At 40.5% G+C, this 21,581-nt stretch overlaps 1 protein-coding gene across 10 annotated transcripts in view; it reads left to right on the top strand.

Moving 5' to 3' along the window:
- The first annotated feature begins 1,441 nt into the window (after window positions 1–1,441).
- The window catches only part of PCDH7 (protocadherin 7), a 409,841-nt gene continuing 389,701 nt past the window's right edge, over window positions 1,442–21,581 (top strand). For 9 of the 10 annotated variants that reach the window (XM_057546765.1, XM_057546764.1, XM_057546774.1 and 6 more), the window contains exon 1: window positions 1,442–5,732. In XM_057546765.1, coding sequence (XP_057402748.1) covers window positions 2,550–5,732 — 3,183 coding nt within the window. In that variant the 5' untranslated portion in view covers window positions 1,442–2,549. Of the gene's footprint in view, window positions 5,733–12,165; window positions 13,505–21,581 lie in introns of those variants that run through there. The other variant, XM_057546771.1, reaches the window with a different exon arrangement.

The raw sequence follows: 21,581 nt of genomic DNA, 5'->3' as shown, positions 1-21,581 counted from the left end.
GGTACACAAAGTTGCCATTAAAGTTTATTTCCCTTTTATCCAGATAGGTGACGCTACACTTTGCCAGTTACTAAAGGCTGCAGTTTTCTGCTCAGAAAATAATATCGAGGCTTCCAACATGTGTTTATTACCCAGGCGCGCGCACACACACGGTCTACCCCCGTAAGCAAGCGCGACGACAGGGATGCCAAGCATTTAAACAAAGACAGCCGCGCGCCCCCCCCCAACCCCAGCCCTCCTAACTCTGCGCTCCCAAAAAAGGATCCCTCTACCACTCTCTCTGGAGTTCGCTGTTCTCTCTTAACCACTGCAGCCCATCATGGTTTCTCACAACACCAGCGTGGCTCCTTGGGTGCACGGGGGGTCCCCGAAGCCACAGCTGACCAAGCCTTAACCAAGACGCTAATTCGCGAACCAGAGACACTTCGGGAGGTGGGGAACATCGTCTGAGAAGGGGGAGAAGAAGAAACGTTTGCTGACACACGCCCGGCGCTCTTACACACACACTCAGCATTAGTCAGAGCGAGGAGGAAATTTACCAGCCCCAGGGAGGGAAAGCAAGTTCCCCCCAGAACGCAGCGGCTGCACTCGCCGGGTAGGGAGAGTGGCAAGCTTTGGCTTATGGGGGACTTGATGGGGTTGTGCATACTTGGAGTGGCCCCCGGAGCTGAAGCTGGGCTTTCCGGAGCGGGGCGGCTGGCTACTGCTCCCTCCTGTCTCCCTCCCCCCCGTACTCCTCCCTCCTTCTCTGCAAGTGTGTAGTTTCCGCGGCTCCGCTGCCACTGCCGCCGCCGCCGCCGCCGAAGCAGCAGCAGCAGCAGCTTCAGGGACATACTTGAGCCGCGAGCGAGGCAGTGAGCTCCCAGCAGCAACCACCACTTTGGGCAAACTTGCGGGTTTCCGGCTCGCGGCTAGCGAGCGGGAGCTTCCCGCTTGCCATTCAGTGTCTTTGAGCCGTGGCAGCCAAAGGGGCGGCGGGAGCGCCCGCACCACTCTCCAGACCAAAGGGGACGAGACAACTGCGGAATTCACCCGCCGTGCCAGGGCACTTCCGAGGCAACAACCGACTGGCACTTTTTGTCCCCTTGGCAAACTGGATTTTTTCTTTCTTTCTTTTTTTTTTTTTTTAAAGCTACTTGGCAGCTGCCTCTGACTCCACCTCCCCCACCCCCCATGCCTTTTGCTTTTCTTCGGAAATCCGGACAGAATTGGGCATCTTTGTTAATTGCCGTTGGGAGAGCCCGGCTGGGGACTTTCGCCAGGCCAACCTCGCCTGCGCAGCGAGCCTGGTTTGCTCACCTTTGAACTGCGTAGGGATCAAGTTCAGCTTGAGTTGCCTGCATTGGGACTGGGAGAAAGGAGAGGGAGCGTGCAGGAGAGAGGAGTGGGAGAAGGGGAAAGGGGAAGGGAGAGGAGGGAGGAGAGAGGAGGAGGAGAGAGGGAGGGAGGGGAGGGATCAAGAGAGAGCGGGGAGAGAGGGAGGCTGCAATCTCCTCCCTGAATCGCGCACAGCGCTGCAGATCCCAGTGCTCTGACATGCGGGCCGAATGCAGGTGAGGAAAGGCACAGACTCTGCGGCTGCGAACCCAAACTTGGGCACCGCGCGGTGCGCACGGCTCAGCCTTCACCCCCGCGGGCGAAAGGCTGCTGCGGTTTCAGGCGGCGGCTTCGTGACTAATGACCTTGCGCAGAGTTGTTAAGAAAAAAAGAGAAACCCGAGCTCTCTGGGGTGAGAAGGGACTGACTATCTGGGCGTCCCTGAAGATGGCTCGGGCTGCTCTTCCGCGCGCGGGGGGAACCCTGAAGCGGACCGCTGTGTGACTCGAGTCGTCTCCACTGCACGGTGCCCGAAGCGACCTGCCGGGATTTTTCATTCTCGATCTGTTGACTGGCTCCCCCGCTGCCTGAGCGGAGTCGGAGTTGAGACTGGCTTGTTGCTAGCCCTAGCACCTCGTGCAGGAAGCGACTCACGTTTGCCTGGGCAGCCGGAGCAGAAGCTGGGTCTGGAGTGAGTGGCTGGAACGTGAATTGGACTCAACTCGAGTAGCAGCAAAGACGAGCGGGGTTGGCAGGCAGGGGAGGCTGCAGGCTCGCTCCCCGCTGCTTCCCGGCTCCACCGCCGGCCTGACGGACCGGTTCCGGCCCCATATGACAGAGCGGGGACAGGAGCCCGGGATCCTCTGCCCGTTGCGGTGATGACTCTGCGGGGGCGGGGGTGGGGGGCTCCGAGTCCGCGGCGCTCAGTGTCCCGTGAACTGTGAGTACTGCGACTGAACGGCGGCCGGCGAGCGGGCGATTAGCACCCATTGCATGAATTATGAAACAATAACTTTAGGAGGAAGCAGGAGGAAAAAAAAGAAGGATCTATCGCTGGTCCCCCTCTGGCCGACTCTGGACGTTGCTCTTGCCCCCTCCCTTTTCTCCCTCTCGCTTCTTCCCTTCACAGAGAGGGGAGAGGACTGGGAGGAGGGCAAGCGACCGGCCCCGGAGGAGGGGGGCGCCTAGGGGGCCGTGATTAGAAGGAGCAGTAGCAGCAGCAGCAGGAGAAGATGCTGAGGATGCGGACCATGGGATGGGCGCGCGCCTGGTGCCTGGGCTGCTGTCTCCTCTTGCCGCTCTCGCTAAGCCTGGCGGCCGCCAAGCAACTCCTCCGGTACCGACTGGCCGAGGAGGGCCCAGCAGACGTCCGCATCGGCAACGTCGCCTCGGACTTGGGCATCGTGACCGGCTCCGGTGAGGTGACTTTCAGCCTCGAGTCGGGCTCCGAGTACCTGAAGATCGACAACCTCACCGGCGAGCTGAGTACCAGCGAGCGGCGCATCGACCGCGAGAAGCTACCCCAGTGTCAGATGATCTTCGACGAAAACGAGTGCTTCCTGGACTTCGAGGTGTCGGTGATCGGGCCCTCGCAGAGCTGGGTGGACCTGTTCGAGGGTCGGGTCATCGTGCTCGACATCAACGACAACACGCCCACCTTCCCGTCGCCCGTGCTCACGCTCACGGTGGAGGAGAACCGGCCAGTGGGCACTCTCTACCTGCTGCCCACTGCCACCGACCGTGATTTCGGCCGCAACGGCATCGAACGCTACGAGCTGCTCCAGGAGCCCGGGGGCGGCGGCGGCGGCGGCGGCGGCGGCGAGGGCCGGCGCGCTGGGCCTGCAGACAGCGCCCCCTACCCCGGGGGCGGCGGGAACGGCGCGAGCGGCGGCGGCCCGGGTGGTTCCAAGAGGCGGCTGGACGCGCCAGAGGGCGGCGGCGGGACCAGCACCGGCGGCCGCAGCAGCGTGTTCGAACTGCAGGTGGCCGACACCCCGGATGGCGAAAAGCAGCCGCAGCTGATCGTGAAGGGGGCGCTGGACCGCGAACAGCGAGACTCCTACGAGTTGACCCTGCGTGTGCGCGACGGTGGCGACCCGCCTCGCTCCTCCCAAGCCATCCTGCGGGTACTCATCACAGACGTGAACGACAACAGTCCCCGCTTCGAGAAGAGCGTGTACGAGGCTGACCTGGCGGAGAACAGCGCCCCGGGGACTCCCATCCTGCAGCTGCGTGCCGCCGACCTGGACGTGGGGGTCAACGGGCAGATCGAGTACGTGTTCGGGGCGGCTACCGAGTCCGTGCGGCGCCTGCTGCGCCTCGACGAGACGTCCGGCTGGCTCAGTGTCCTGCACCGTATCGACCGCGAGGAAGTGAACCAGCTGCGCTTCACCGTCATGGCCCGCGATCGCGGGCAGCCCCCCAAGACCGACAAGGCCACGGTGGTCCTTAATATCAAGGACGAGAACGACAATGTGCCGTCCATTGAAATCCGCAAGATCGGGCGTATCCCACTAAAGGACGGGGTGGCCAACGTGGCCGAGGACGTTCTGGTCGACACCCCCATCGCCCTGGTACAGGTGTCTGACCGGGACCAAGGCGAGAACGGAGTGGTCACCTGCACCGTGGTGGGCGATGTGCCCTTCCAGCTCAAGCCGGCCAGTGACACAGAGGGCGACCAGAACAAGAAGAAGTACTTCCTGCACACCTCGGCCCCTTTGGACTATGAGACCACCCGGGAGTTCAACGTGGTCATAGTGGCGGTGGACTCGGGCAGTCCCAGCCTCTCCAGCAACAACTCCCTGATTGTCAAGGTGGGAGACACCAACGACAACCCGCCCGTCTTCGGCCAGTCGGTGGTGGAGGTATACTTTCCCGAGAACAACATCCCCGGCGAGAGGGTAGCCACGGTGCTGGCGACAGACGCAGACAGCGGGAAAAACGCTGAAATCGCCTACTCGCTGGACTCTTCCGTGATGGGGATCTTTGCCATCGACCCCGATTCTGGGGACATCCTCGTCAATACGGTGCTGGACCGCGAGCAGACTGACAGGTATGAGTTTAAAGTTAACGCCAAAGACAAAGGCATCCCGGTGCTACAGGGCAGCACCACAGTGATTGTGCAGGTGGCTGACAAGAATGACAATGACCCTAAGTTTATGCAGGACGTCTTTACGTTTTATGTGAAAGAAAATTTGCAGCCCAACAGTCCCGTGGGAATGGTCACAGTGATGGATGCTGACAAGGGGCGCAATGCGGAGATGAGTCTGTACATAGAGGAGAACAGTAACATTTTTTCCATTGAAAATGACACGGGGACCATTTACTCCACAATGTCTTTTGATCGGGAACATCAGACCACATACACATTCAGAGTCAAGGCTGTGGATGGGGGAGATCCTCCCAGATCCGCAACAGCCACAGTCTCTCTCTTTGTGATGGATGAGAATGACAATGCCCCCACAGTTACCCTTCCCAGAAATGTTTCCTACACTTTACTGCCACCTTCAAGTAATGTCAGGACAGTAGTAGCTACGGTGTTGGCAAGAGACAGCGATGATGGCATCAATGCAGACCTTAACTACAGCATTGTGGGAGGGAATCCCTTCAAGCTGTTTGAGATTGATTCCACCAGTGGTGTGGTTTCCTTAGTGGGGAAACTCACCCAAAAGCATTATGGCTTGCACAGATTGGTGGTGCAAGTGAATGATAGTGGGCAGCCTTCCCAGTCTACCACGACTCTGGTGCATGTGTTTGTCAATGAAAGTGTTTCTAATGCAACTGTGATTGACTCCCAGATAGCCAGAAGTTTGCACACCCCACTCACCCAGGATATAGCCGGTGACCCAAGCTATGAAATAAGCAAACAGAGACTCAGTATTGTCATTGGGGTGGTTGCTGGAATTATGACGGTGATTCTAATCATCTTAATTGTAGTGATGGCAAGATATTGCCGGTCCAAAAATAAAAATGGCTATGAAGCCGGCAAAAAAGATCATGAAGACTTTTTTACACCCCAACAGCATGACAAATCTAAAAAGCCTAAGAAGGACAAGAGAAACAAAAAATCTAAGCAACCTCTCTACAGCAGCATTGTCACTGTAGAAGCTTCTAAACCAAATGGACAGAGGTATGATAGTGTCAATGAGAAGCTGTCAGACAGCCCAAGCATGGGCCGATACCGATCAGTTAACGGTGGGCCTGGCAGTCCTGACCTGGCCAGGCATTACAAATCTAGTTCCCCATTGCCTACTGTCCAACTTCACCCCCAATCACCAACTGCAGGAAAAAAACACCAGGCCGTACAAGATCTACCACCAGCTAACACATTTGTGGGAGCAGGAGACAACATTTCAATTGGATCAGATCACTGCTCTGAGTACAGCTGTCAGACCAATAACAAGTACAGCAAACAGGTAAGATGCATCCCAAATATATTTAAATATCTGAGACAGAGCATCTTCTGCAAAGTTTTGTCTTCTCTCTTAAAGCTACTAGTTAAAATTTTAATAGCAGGAATTTAGTGTTGTTGTAGTTCACACATCATTTATTTAGTAGAGGCCATGTACAAAAGGTACACCACTATATTTTGCGTGTTATACCAGAGTTTACTAAGTTACTAAAGAAAACACTGTAGGCAGTGTTTTACACTTCTCTTAGTACTTGACAATCCTAATTCATTCTACATTCTCTGTTTCCAGATAAATATGTAAGTATTGTTTGGATGGCTAGTTTTAACCTGAAATTATTTTCTTTTGTGCTACTAAGTGGATAATTGTATCCAAAGACAAAATTTCTAAAGTTACTTCTGCTGTCTATGCAAATTGGACACTAAAAAAGCTTTAGCTACGTTATACACTATCAGAATTTTACAGATAAGCAGATGCTGATTTATGCAAATGAAGTACTAAGTCTGAGATATTGAAAAACTGACTACTTTGACAAAATGCTTACTTACAATATTTAATGATATTCAGCTACCATGCAAAACTACATTTTTATTATTTAAGTATACAATTAGGCTTCTATGAGGATATGCAGTCGGCCTTTATATTATTTGTATTTGGCAATAAAAGTTCATAAGCAAAAGTAAATTACATGAACCATTTATTATTTAAGCCAAGCAACAAAAATGTTCATGTTTGATGCAGTGTGTGCAAGAATATTTTGATATGCATTGTGATATACTGAGACTATAAAGGTTTTATGGAATATTTGACACAGTTAGTATTCAGTGAAATGTGGCAAGAGTAAAAAAAAAAAAGTGTATTCTGAGGTGAACTTCAAAAAATATAAAATTTATTTTTGAAAGTTTTGCTCATGTAATATATATGTGTGTGTGTGTGTATAACTCACAAAGTTTACTTTTCACGCCCATCAAAGTTTGACACACAACAAATAAAACCTTTTGGAAAATTCTGTGTCTAAAGCTGTAGCAACTCTGCTAATAAAACGTCACATATTTCTTACCACCAGAACGTCTCAAGAAACACATTTATGTCTGTCAATTAATATCCAATAATAGTTTTTCTATTAAATATGTCTTGCATGTGGAATGTGAGATCTTAGAATAATTAAGGCAAAGAAAAGAGTTATTTTATAGCCTCATTGAAGATGTTATTGATGGGCTAAGTAAAGATATTATAGAAAAGAGATAAATATTTATTTCTTATTGTCATAATTTAAAATAATCAACTTTCTAAAGAAATGTCTTTGATATATAGTAGTTTACTGTAGGTATTTGGATAAGGAGAAAGGCAACATGCTTTTATATCCAGTTATCAAAGCAATCCAAGAAAACACAGGTTTGAACTACACTGAATTAAATGACTTTCAAAAAGATGTCTTTTCATGCACGTGAGCCTGAGTTATTTCTTTTAAACTGAAATATAGCAAGTGGAGAGTATATCTGTTGTTGTGTTATTGCTTTACCTGGAACTAGTAGAAGATTGTTGTTTTGTTTTTGGTGCTTTTATCTGTTTTGTAAACAAGGACGATTCCAGTTAAAAATAACGGCACTTTTATAACGTTAGTTATAATAACACCCACAAATAAAGATCTGTAGAAATTTATTTAGAAAATGGTAATGTGTTATGCAAAAGCATGTGAAGAGATTTTTCTGCAGAAAACTTACTTCTCCACTGTCATCTTAATAGGACTTTTTGTCCTGTGGCATTCTAAATTATGTAATCTTAAACTTTTGAGTAGACATATCAAGTGGCAGATTTATTGATACTTTATGCAACCACTTCCTATGTTCTATGCTGTCATTACGCTTTATTTAGCTCATCAAATGGGGTTAGCTCTATATTCTTGAATATTTAAAACAGCCAATATCAAGACTGTTGTGGCATCCTGTTTAAAAGGCAAAGTGATATGCTTATAAATAAACTAATGTATGGTGTTAGTCTCTTAACTCAGCAAAGACGTCCATATACCAGAAGAGAAAAACTACAAAGCCATTGAAATAAACCATGCACTTTGCTAAAAGTGACTTTGGAAAACTTCTGTGTTGTTAGGCATTCAAAAGATGAGTAAAGTTTTAACCACAATAAATAGCTGACCTAAAATGAAAGAAAGGCAAATGAAATACACTCCCCTTAATGTAATTAGTAATAGTAATTGATATGCTTCATCTCCTCAATATTGCTGTCAGGAGACAAGGGATCCATTTACAAAGTTACATTCTGTTTAGACATCTCACATAATAAACAGGATCTTTTTTGTTCTCATTTTTGTTTGTAATGTAGATAGATGATTTTCTATATTTATTTTTAAAAGATATTACGTTTAGTTTTTAAACATTGCCAAAATGTATTTTCCTTGATTAAAACTGAAAAATAAAATAAAAAAAAGAATACAGCATTTTCTTATAATTTCTCCCTTTTAATGCCAAATTTATCTAAAGAAAATCTTGAGGGTTGCTGTCTTTTAATTTCTTACAGTAGGGATTAATTAAAAATATGAGATTTTATCTGACATAAAGCGATTTTTTATTTATATTGTTCCTGAATTTCTTATCATAGTTCTTTACTTGTGATATAATGGAAATGATGTCTATTACAGTGTTCTTATCTTCATGAGAATTGGTATGAAGTGTTGCTCCTAAGTCCTCTTAATGGTTACATTATAATGAGTTAAACAGCTTTGTAGAAATAAAAGTTTGTAAATAATGCCCCCCTCCCCTTCTTTTTGTTTTGTTTTCATAGGCTCTAGAGACATTCAAATCAATCTTCTGTAGTTATTCTTGGACAGAATCTAGGAGATAATGTGTTGCAGAGATGCCGGAGTTATTTCTGAAATTCACACATTAGGAAAACTGATTATGTAGCTCAGGTTTTCATAGTTCATACCTTTGCAATTCAAACAAAAGCCCTTGTTCTCAACTAAATAATCTGTCTAGTTGAGAAGAATGGGGATCATTGACAGCATTAAGTGTACACCATTCCATTTCATTCTTCCTTTACTTGGTAAACCTGGTCTTGGTGCCTGTTAAAGTTTTGTGAACTGGAAGTTTAGCTGTGCTTTTGACTTGTGAAATGAAGGCAGAATCATTCTATTTTTCTATTTATTTTCCTATGTGTTAAGTATTTTTCAATATTCTTAAAAATAGTATAATTCCAAAAGATTAATAGGCAATATAAAAGTATAGTTCCCACTTTGCATATTATTTTCAAGTTCTTTTTTTTTTTAAATTATTATTTATTTATTTTTTGGCTGTGTTGGGTCTTAGTTTCTGTGCGAGGGCTTCCTCTAGTTGCGGCAAGCGGGGGCCACTCTTCACCGCCGTGCGCGGGCCTCTCACTATCGTGGCCTCTCCTGTTGCGGAGCACAGGCTCCAGACGCGCAGGCTCAGTAGTTGTGGCTCACGGGCCTAGTTGCTCCGCGGCATGTGGGATCTTCCCAGACCAGGGCTCGAACCCGTGTCCCCTGCATTGGCAGGCAGATTCTCAACCACTGCGCCACCAGGGAAGCCATCAAGTTCTTTTGAGCTTATCCTTGCCATGATATTATTTATATAATGAACTGGCAAGTAAGAATTTCATTTTATTTAGTAAATGGAAAGTAAGGCACTTTATTTCTGCAAGCATATAGAGGATACAGCTTGAATAAACATTAATTTAAAAAGCCATTTGTAGCTGATACTGAAATACTCAAGAAAAATTCATATTAACTCCATTGACAGTTTCTCTTGCCTAAGGAACTTCTGAATGTCATCTGAATAAAGTTCCCTTTAATTGATCAAACTGTATTCAGTCTATTCATTGTATACTTAGTAAAATTATGGCAGAAATTATTTTTTTAAATTACTTCCATTTTGGAAACAAATAATGACTTGCCATCATCTATTAGAGTTCTAAGCACTGAATAAAACTGAATATCAATTTATTTGTGAATGTATATTATACCATATGTATTATAGTGGAAATGCCAACCACAGCTTCCAGCTTTAATTCTATAAAAATAACTTCTACAATATGATTCTCCTGTCTATGACCAAGGACACTTTCAAGAGGCACAATGAATCTGCATATGTTGGGATTTTTGTTACATATGACCTGAAATCATAGGCAAGAGACTAATAACTGATGAAAGTTAGGCTGTGTCTTTAGTCAGGAGGTATCTACTAAAGCAACAATACTTGGCTTTCTGGATGTCTGTGAAACAAGGAAAGGGTCATCCACTGATTTGTTCTCTAATGAATATACAAATTTTTATTGAAGTCCAGGTATGACCATTTGAATCTTATCCCAAACTTCTAAGTCAATTACTGACTTTGACATAAGACCACAAAGTCAGTTCTAGTCAGGATTCTAAGTAAATCATGCAGCTGGACAACTATAGCAAAATCATTCTTTCTTGTTATCTTTTATCTTTGAGTAAGTACATATCTTTTATGCCGGAAAGCATGCACGTGTGGTAAATATATATCATAATCTCCCTCTCTGTCTCACACATACATCACAGATGTTTTCATATAAACCAACTATGTTGCCATTAGGCTTTTATTTCCTGTGATATTCATACATTGATACGTAGGAAACATTTGAACTTAAACACATATAAAACTGACATAATATATGTCATAATCAATTGCTTTATGTTTGTATCTAAAATTACTAGAGTTATCACATTTTAGAATTAAAAGATATCAACCAAACCAACCCCCTTATTTTGTAGAAGAAACTGAGGTCTAGTATGAAAGTTAATTTGATTGATATCGTTAAGATTATCAGGGATACAGTGTGGACTAGAGTCCAAGTCATGGAGTGCAGAGAGTCCAATGTTCTTTTTTTTTTTTTTTTATCATGCTACCTGTAGGAAAAAAATTGAATTTCTCTCTTTCTCTGTATATATTTCAATAGTGACAGAAATCTCTTGAGGTTTAGTTATGTGTGTATAACTATATTTGGCTATTAAAACGGATATCTTTTACAATAGTATATAATTCTGCTTTAGGCTCTAGTTTATATCTGTAAAATTATCAGGGAAATTATAATCCAAATTTGATCGATTAAAAGAAATTCATAGTTATTTCCCTCTCTTGTAAGATAGCAAATGATGCTGGACATTAAAGTAACTTAACATGGTTTAGAACATATATTCAACAAGTTGAGAGAATTTTTCATTTTAGCAGAACAATGACAGTAGATATAAGCTTCTACCTAGCATTTAGTATATCCTCAGTAAAAACATTTGTAATGGAAATGAATAAAGCTTTCTATACATTATGTGTGAAACTTTCTATGCATTCTAATTGGGATAATCTTTTACCTTTTCCATCAATAGTGATGATTCCTTTGGCTCTATGCTTATTTGCATTTTGCCAACTTTGTAGATGCACTTTACTTTATTACCGTCCTTAACACACAATTCTGAACTAATTTTTCCTCTAAATTTTTTTTCTAGAAAATTTATAGAAGAATGTGACATTTTGCTATTTTTCAATTGAATTGCTTCCTTGTTAGGCAGTTAACCAGTATAGCATTTTAGATTCTAAATTTACCTGTTGATAAAATATAAAAGATTGAATTTATTAATTTCAAAAATAAAATGTGAACTATTTTTAAAACTAACTGTAATATAACAAAACCATTGCTTCACCATAGCCCCCAATGCTTTCAGATATTTTAACATCATTTCTTTTCCTAACAGAGGATGGTAGTGGAGGTTATGTAGAAAATTTAGTATAATAATTGTTCAGAGCTTTATGTTTAAATTGTATATAACCAATTTCTAGGCTGTAGCAAGGCTATATATCCATTTGTTTACTATGACTCTATAGAAATAGTAGAATCTGTATATGTGTGTGAGTGTTTTGTGTGTGTGTGTATATATATATCTTGAGTCAGCTTTGCTTTTCTTTCTTATTTATTTTAAAAGCCCTTAGAATCTTTTTAAAGCAGGGACCATGTTTTGGAACATTACACAGTGCTTTATTTAGCATTAGTGTTGTGGGAGAAATCACATTCCAAGAAGAACTGAGCTGAAACCACTAACACTAATCTTAATTATCACTTCTGGTGAATTAATGTTTTAAAGGCAGAATAAAGGTTTATTTTCTGGAATTTAGTGATGAACTAAATTCCAGATTATTGAACTCTAATGCTGTGTACAAACAAACAAAAAAAACTATTAAAGCTTCCAAGTAGGATTCATCTGACAAGTTAACTTTTTTTCCCCCTGAACATATTTATTATTTACAAACACATAATTTGCAAATAAAAATTTCTCTGCTCCAAAACCTCCATCACAGCATTCCAATTGGGCATAAGCCATTGGGGAAATTTCTTCATAGCGTTTTTTTTTTTTTTTGACCTGCATAAATCTTTATTTTCCTTCTTTCAGATGCGTCTGCATCCATACATTACTGTGTTTGGCTGAATTCCACTCTAATATGATGCTCCATTGTGCACCATACTGTGATGACCTTGCTACTTCACACCCTGCTGGAGCCTGCCCTTGGCCGTGGGGTGTCAGCCAATCACTGCTTGTTCCACTTGTTGTGCATCTGATTTTCAAGGTTTTTTGTTTTGTTTTGTTTTGTTTTTTTCTCATTTAAGGAAAAATAGTATTGAAATAAACATATTAAAAAAACAGTATTAATAAAGAAATGTGCTACTAATGGATGTCTAAGGCACCAGGAATTCCTTTCTCAGAGTGGTGGTTAGCAAAACTTAACAGTGAAGTCTTTTTTAAAAAAAACCCAAAAGCGTATTTCAACAATGATTTTAAGACGCTGGCTTTGTGTAAACCAAGGAAAATCAAGTCTATGAAGTCTTCGTCTATAATACATTAAAAAATGACTTTGAATAAAATCCTAAATTGATCAATAGTTTTAAAGTGTTACGTAATCAAAGCCTTTTCCAGATCAGGGAGATAGGTCTGTCAGAGTGAAGGATGGTGTCTCCTTTGCATTGTGTGGGTGTATTTCTAAATGCCACTGTGCGTGTTTGCTCCCACACATGTGTATACAAAGACTTGGAGCAATATTTATAAAAAATATTGTCTGTAAGACAAACTTGAGAGATTTATTTTGTGTTTACCACAGGCACTGCCAATGGACTGGTTTTTCCTTAATCTTGAAATACTGACCAAAATATCTGTAGAATTTTTAAGATTTCTGTTGCTGTTGTTATTAAATTCCTTAAGAAAATTTAGAACCTTTACATTAGATTCACTGAAGTCACTGTGGTCACATTCAGAAGGGATATGTGGCTGTCCATTTTTGTGGGCTACATTTACCTGAAGGCTATTCTATTTGATGTCAGATAGCATAAGTTCAAGCAGCTTCTGAGAATTCAGCACGTTATACATTTTTGAGAAAGCAAGTAGCCGAATTTTAGTTGTATAAATAGTGATTTGCTAGGTAAGTCAAGAATTCTCTGTATGGTCCCTCTAACTCTCTCTGTTTATATTTTTATGTCTCTATTTGTTATGTTATATGTGTTTATGTGCTTAAAAATAAGTGTTCCGTATGTAAACTTTGATAATTTTATATTTATCCTATCATCTGCCTTTTAAAAGTTTTCCCCAAGTTTTGAAATACTAAGAACTCAAGATTCTTGAGAATTTTTCGGTGAATTATTGTCAATATAAAAGCCCTTTATGAAATATAAATAAATACTGGAACAACATTAAAATGTGGAGTGATAGGAAATGCACGCTAACCCATGTAAATCACCAGTGCATGTATTTCAGGCTTTTTATTTTATTAGCTGTTTATTTAATTTTGCAAAATAGAAATTTTCAGAAATATCACTGAGAATATAGTGAAATTCCTGAATAAAACCTAATTTTCATCAACCTCTCATTTTGTTTTGAGCACACGGACCAGTGTAAGAAACGGGTGAAAAAACTTCTTTCCACTTTTGGCTTCTGGGAAATATTATGTTTTCTCATCCCAAGTAGTAAACTTCCTTAGATATATACTTAAACTAAATCCTGTAACAAATCACATCAACTCAAAACAAATTACAGACCAAAAGACCAAAAAAAGAAGTCCTGAATTTGGGGATAAATTAATCTGTAAATACCCCACATGGAGGGGGTATTTATGAATACCTTCACAAGGACCATTCTAAGGCAGAATTTTGCAAACTTGGGTTGCAACACACTATTGGGACATGAATCAATTTGTGAGTTTCTACCACAATTCGAAAGATAAGAAATAAAGCAGAAAAATTTCAAGTATGCCATTCATGTAGTAAGAGTAAATATTGTCCTGTGCAATCTTTATTTCAGTTGTGTTTGTATACATGTGTGTCTTCCTGCTTTTGGTTGCTATGTAAAAAATTTGTCTTACTGTGGAAGCAGTTGAAAAGGATTGAGAACCATCACTCTAGATTGTTCGGGGTAGGGAACAGTGGCTATTTTACTGTTATGATTAGAAAAAACATAATAAATCAAAACAAAAAAAATTACTAACACTCCCAAGGATTTTAGTGTGCTTTTTAGCTGAATCAAAATAATCAACAGCAACAAGCTTTTGAGAAGTCTGTTATCATTCCTCTGTTTGTTTTTAAATCTTTGAGCATTTCGCCACTGGTTCCTATCCCTGCACAGACTTCCAGATTTCTCTCTGCTCCAACCCCTTGCTCCCAAATGTCATCCTCCTCCTCAGGTCTCCTTTTCAGTTACTAGAATTTACCATTTAGGGAGGTGTCTGTGGACAGTTGGAGATAAACTCAGAGCAACCCACCCACCTTATATATTTTAGCATTTGGACATTTTATTTAAAACGACAAGACAATACTTCCTTCTCCATTACAAAATCTAAAGAGGAATATGAGAATGTTAGAGACTGGCTTAAATGAAGTTTTTTTCTTTTAACACAATTAATATAAGCTGGTACTGGGTATGCAAAGAAAAATAAGATAGAGTCTTTGTCCTCATGCAATTAATATAAAGAAGATTACAGAGCAGAAAAATGATAGATTATATTTGCATTATGCTTCTTAAGTGTCAAAGCATTGAATGCATGTTCCTCAGAGTAATCTGTGAAAAAAAAGCACCATTATTATTTCTGAGGTGAGCAAAGTAGAGTAATGAACAGCTTTGTCAGCACTCTGATGGAACTAGCTAAGAACTTTATCAAGTCTTTGAAGAAATAGCCAGTCAGAATTCAAAAGTACTGAAAGCATTTGAGGAAGGTGGTGAAATTTGTGCTTTTGAATACACTATATTTTTAGACTTACCTAGGTAAATTCTTCCCAAAAGAATTAGAAAAGGCCCAGCTTTTCAAACATTTTCCAGTCACAAACTACACTTTATACTACCAAAAAAAAAAAAAAAGAAGTGTTGTGGGTATAATTTGGAGATCTAATTAATTACCCTACTTTGTAAACAACAACCCCATATGTGGTTAAACACAAACAAACAAACCTCAAGAATTAGGTAAATCACTCTAATCTTAATTAATTTTTGAGCCTATCTCTAGAAAAATGACTGAGATCCTTCAGAAGTAATCCCACAGTTTGAAATAGCTCTCTGGGAATAATTTCTATCTGTAACTTTGCAAAACGCTTTTCTTGGATGTGTGTGACTTTTTTTTATCCATTTATTTTATAGAGAATAGATTGATTTGCGATATCTTTTATACACCATGCAAGGCTTTGTAATTAAAATGATGGCTAAAATAAGGCCCTTATCCTCTGTGCAAAAATAATATACATAAGGCAAGAGATACATGAAGCTCAGAGAGACTGCCCCCAAGTTTGTCTTGTCCGCCGTGGCATTCCCAGTGCCTACTAGAGTTCTCAGCATATAGGAGGTACCCCCAAAATACTTGTGGAACAAATGAATGAACAAAGGGCCTGGGCTTTATTGCTAGGTAGACTGAAAATCCATCCACATGGGATCACCAGACTGTGGTATGGCCCTTTTTTATTGGACTCTAAGAACATCCTGAGTGTTATTTTCTTTCCCTGCTGGGTGGGTGTCTCCATGATAGAAGACTACCTGCTAGGTTGGCTAGAGTCCCTGCCTTCTCTGTAGGATGTGTGACTTGTTTCTGTACCAAATGACTAATTCTCTGATTTCCCCTCCTTGTTTCTTCTTGGTGGTGTTATAAACACCAAACCCTTAAAAAAGATAAAACAAAACTAAAGCAAACATGTGAGGGAGGCACTGGTCACACAACAGACTTCTGATATATTTAGAGGGGCTGTGCAGAAGTGTGCAGACACACAGGTTTTCAAGATTTTTCTGGAGATCCTCATCTGCAAGGAAAAATGGACACACGCACACCCAAACGCATGCATGGGTCTCTGTATTCATCAATTTATATAGTCCTGCAGGTATTATTCAATCACTGTACCAACCTATGCTCACTGATAATGGATCTTTTTTTCCCCATTTTCATTCTGACTGCCCCTGAGGAGAAGTCATTTTTAAAGATGAGAATCTAGCATATCTGTAAAGAGAAACGTGTACTTGGTGTACTCAGGAAAGAGGTCTAGAAGAAAGAATAGGCCCTTACTGGGGAGTGATGGGCAGTGAGGTTGAAGCTGAGAAATGTCTTGCAAATTAAAAGCACTCCTTAGAAGTCCAGAGATTCTAAGAGGCACCTCTTGTAAATTGCAAATGACCTCTGAAGGAGTTGGTTCAGTCTTGGGCACACCTGGGTGTCAATTGCTGTAAGCAGATAACTAGGTCAGCACCTCACAAAGATCAATAGTTCTTAAGAAATGGGGATTTTGATTAGAGCCATGAGGAAGAATGAACAGCCTTCAGTAGTTTAGAAGAGTGAGATCTCTGTTAAGGCACCAAGTGTCTTGGACTCCAGCTGGGAGTCAGGAGGTAAGGTGAGATTATAGCAGAAAAGGGTATTCAGTCCCGACAAAAGCAAATGTATGTGGCCTTGATTTTGGCCCAGGGCCCTGCTGACCAGAAGGATGACACTAAGTGTCAAGGCTTGATGTGATTGCAAGACTGGTGTTAAAAAGTCGTAAACATTTACTTTCTCCCATTTCTACTAGTTGTTTTGCTTTGGTTTGGTTTTTGTTTTCAGCCTAGAGTATCAGGTCCAAGTGCTCTGTCTTCATTCATTCTCTACCCCTGTACTTTTGGGAGAAAGAGAACAACAAAGAAGGAGAAAAGAAAGGGAAAAAAAAAGTACAACCACTGCATGGCAATAGACTCACCTTCTCCCTACTATTATTATTAGATTACTGTAATCAAAATGCTTGCCATATTATTGCCATGTAGCTGTTTCTTATCCTAACTTAATTCCATTCTCAGAAATTGAGTTCTAATAGGTCTATACTATATCCCAGAAACCGGAATTTTTAACACTTCCCCCTTTTCAATTCTGATTGCAGAGGGTAGGTAAGACTACAAAACGTGAGGTTTAGAGCCCCTGAAATTCCTAACTTCTGCTTACTGGTTTGCTTTTTGACAGCCTCCGGCAAAATAGAAAACTGAAGCCTAGTAAGGTGATAGGAAAATCTGCCTTCTTGCCCTGGCTTTCTCACTAACTGGCCAGTGCGCCCTATGTAAGTCCTTTCAAGTCCTGAAGCCTCTCAAACTCATCTTGTGTCATTTTACATAATAACCCCTGCTCTGATTACATGACAGGGTTTATGAGGGTCACATAACACGTTTGGGACTTGTAAAACGCCACGGAAACTTAAGATAGTACTTCTCCTTATCCATGAATTTCTCTAAGCCCTTCTTAAAGTGCATTTATTGTACACTTTTGGGGTATTTTCACTATCCATTATTTTTAAAAGTGTTTTGGTTTCAGTCTCTCGGTGGTTTTTGTTTGTTTGTTTTGTCACAATCACTTGTTCGAAGCCTCTGATGTTCTCTTATCCTGGTTGATTTCTTCAAAGTTATGCTGATCCCCGATCAAGGTGCAACTAAGGTGTGTGCTGTCCTTAGAGCAATAGCCACTGGGTTTTGTCTGAAGTCATTTCAGAGCCTATGGCATTTCGATGGGAAAAAGGAGAAGAAATAGCTTATTGCTGTAGAGCAAGTAGTTTAGGAAAGGCTTAAAATAGTTTGTATCCATTTTGATACTTTAAAAAATTCACTGCTTTTTAACAGTCCTTTCCTCTTCCATATAATATTTCCTGGGAGTTTTTCTTTCACTTCTCATGTCCGGCCTCTAACATTAAGCGCGATCATTTATGGAGCTTTAATTCTGTGCCAATCACTCTGCAACGACGTGTACCACGTTATAACATTGACTCCTCCTAACAATTCCAGGAGGCAGGTTCTATTATTTTTTCCATGTGACACATGTAACTGGGGAATAAAATCAAACACAACCTCTTAGGTCCCATCCTCTCTACGTAAAACAGGGGCCTTCAGCTACCTGCAGTCAACTCTTCTCTGACAGATTTCTCTCTCCAAATCTGAGAATTATTATTGATATAGTAGTCTTGATAGATTTGAATTTGCATATATATATATCAATATTTAGGCTTGTATGTGCATTTCGTTCTAGTCCACAATATTTGCGATGTATCCTCAGCAAAAAGGGCTGCCATAACAAAATACCATGGACTATGTGCCTTAAACCATAGAAATTTCTTTTTTCACAGTTCTAGTGGCTAGAAGTCCCAGATCAAGGTGCCAGCACATTCACAGAGAGGGAGCTCTTGTGTTCCTTTCCCTTCTTCTAACGACACCAGTTCTATCAGATTAGGGCCTTACCCTTCTGATATAATTTAACCATAATTAGCCCCATAAAGATCCTAATTCCAAGTAAATCACATTGGACGTCAGGGCTTCAGCATATGAATTTTGGGGAGACACAAGTCACTCCATAACAGATTCTATTCTTGGTCCGAGCAGAACACATTGGAATAGACCATTGTTTCTTCATGAGCTTGTCATTCACCACAATCTGTATATTCATAGGAAGGAAGGTATACTTTCCATTTTAAAAGAACCTTTTCCCTTTTCAGATTGGCTCCAAAAGGCAGCCCTTTAGATGTGTTCTTGGCACCTATGAAAAATTGGTACAGTTGCTATAGCTTTTGTGAAAAAATATGAATCTATAACATGTATGCATGTGCATAAAATTTGAAGTTCATTGTTTAGCTTATTATATATAACTTTTTATGCACATCTTTGAATGTTTTTTGCAATTTTCAGTTTTCACAGGGATTTGTGATATTAAATAACATCTTAGTTATTTTAATTTTGCCAACCAGTATAAGTGCATGTAGGTATATTAATTAATGTAAAATCAATATTCGTATAAAATAGTCCAAAACTTGTTCCACAAATGTAACAGTGGTCTTTTAAAATGATGATGTTAATATTTAGTCTTAAATGTCTAGTATATTTTCAACATTAAAGTCCAAATGAAAAGGAGTAGGAGTTAAGGGGTGGGGGGAGTCAGTTGAAACAGTAATAATGCAGGCTTAATAATCCCTCTTTTCAAAGGACAGTCTCAGTGGATTTTCACACACAGCGGCATAATTGGTCTGACAAAGATCCAATGGGTTTGATTTCTCCTGGCATATGGAAACTGCCAAACCTGTCACCAAGGCTGGTCCCAAGCTCTGAGTGACTCTTCACCAACTATTATTATGTATGCATGCAACACTTTGCATCAACACAAATCCATGGACTTATCAAGGATTTTTTTTTCACTGTGCCTTTTTATTTTCTTAATAAAATTAAAGAGTCATGTGATAAAATACATAATGAGTAGCCTGGGAACTATATATGTATCCAGTGGGCTGTAGGAAGTGGTTATATTTTAGGGTAATAACACAGGATTAACTCATCAATGTCGGGAAAAGAAACTTCTTTTCTGTCCTTTGGTCAGAATTTCTAGGCAATGGAGTATAACAGCTGAATAGACCTTTCCTAAGAAGTACCTTTCTAAGCTTCCTGAGCTAATTTTACATTTGACCCCCTATAATAAAAATGGCAAGTTAATCAGTTCTTTTGTTCAGGGAAATGGCAATAAGTATGGCATGAATGTAAAGGTTTTGTTTTGCTTTTTAAAAAATTGCATCTAAATCTGCTTTTTGGTGTATTTAACTGTTGAACACAAGGACCAATTTTAGATACAGAGATGGCTTTTCTATAGGGGATTAAGGACAAAAGATGGTAATGCCAATTTTTTTCCAAACCAATGTGCATACTATTAGGTCAGGAGCATTAAAATTTACCTTGTTACAAAAACTTCTTGCCTTTTTCTTTAATGTTTTAATGTTTCTTTAATACGAAACTAGTGTGTGTGTATGTATGTGCATATGTATGTATGATATGTATATGCATATATACATATAAATACACAATATACACACAAAGGTAATACAGTTAACATTACAGAGAGCAGATGCTCAATGAGTGATTATCTTATGCCAATTATGTGATTATACGCAAGGCATTGTTTTAGGCACTGGAGAAGCAGCAAAATAAAACAGACACACATGTCTTCCCCCATGGAGATTCAATTATAGTTGGATAATACATAAATAATAGGTAAACTTATACTGCACGCTATGTTCTACGCACTGGTCAACATATTTTATATATATTAACTTATTAAATAGGTCCAACAGCCCTATGAAGAACACCTGTAATTGTCTTCATTCTGTAGATGAGGAGAGTGTGTGCACAGTGGAGTTGAGTAACTTGCTCATTGCCCCACAGTTTACAAAGCGTCAGAGCTGAGGTTCAAGTGAAGACAGTCTGGCTCCAGAGGCCATACTCTCCACCACTGTGCATATGCAAAGTAGAGGGAACACATTTATTTTACAGCCAACTAGTTCTGTGAGGATGAAATTGAATCCACTCGACTTCTCTTAAAGGCTTCAGTGAAATTTCAACCTTACTATTTTAATACCTTTTACTATGTTCTTGAAATTAGGTCACTCAGTCCAATTTTTTTTTTAATAGTGCCATCTTAAACCTTAATCAAAGTGCAAATCAAAAGATGGGAAGATAGTTATTAGACTAGTAAGCACTTCCCTCCTTCCTTCTACCCATTCTGTTCTTTGGGGAACACCTCATAAATATATTTTTCCCTTTTTTGTTATTTTAATATTCTTCATTTTGTTAAGTTTTCATCGTCTGTGGTGTATGTTATTAATACAACTAGGAGAAAACAAATTCATTAATTTTTGTGAATTGTCAATTGATTTAGGATAGGAAATGCCTTTATATAGAGAATAAAATTTTACTTAGAAGATTTTAAAATCATACATTTTGTTTACCTTTTACTAAAAAGAAAAGACATGTTTTCTCTTATTTTTGTTTTTTTTCCCCTAATCATTCAGAACAGTCAAAAGAAAACAAGATGAAAGTGAATTCCTTGTAAGATTTCCTATAACATACTCTGGTTTTCTTTAAATAAGGTGCTCATTATTAAACATTCAATTAAAATATGACCTACATCATTTCACAGTTTTTTTCTCTCAAAACATTATCATTCTATTTCTTTATTTAAACATTATATATGTTTCTTTATGAGACACATTTTTAATCACTTAAAATTCAGATGAGTACCAGTGAAGCCTATCTGAAGTTGATTCTTTATGACAATAATGATGTACTCATTTTTGCTATGATAGTGTTTTCCTAACGTGTTGATGATACTTTTTATTATAGGATGTTTACTCAACAGGTAGATGGCTCAAAATATGAATCTTTGTAATATAACTCTGGATTCAGTTATACAATACCTCTATACACTTTTGATCTGGATTGATCTTAGTATATGATTTATATGATTTAAAAATTTTAAGCTTCAGAATTAGTGAATCAAATTTTTGAGGCTATTTCCACAGTCAACA

Source organism: Balaenoptera acutorostrata, chromosome 5 (assembly GCF_949987535.1).
Source record: "Balaenoptera acutorostrata chromosome 5, mBalAcu1.1, whole genome shotgun sequence".
In the NCBI taxonomy this organism is placed as follows: domain Eukaryota; kingdom Metazoa; phylum Chordata; class Mammalia; order Artiodactyla; family Balaenopteridae; genus Balaenoptera; species Balaenoptera acutorostrata.
This window is presented reverse-complemented; position numbering and strand designations above follow the sequence as displayed.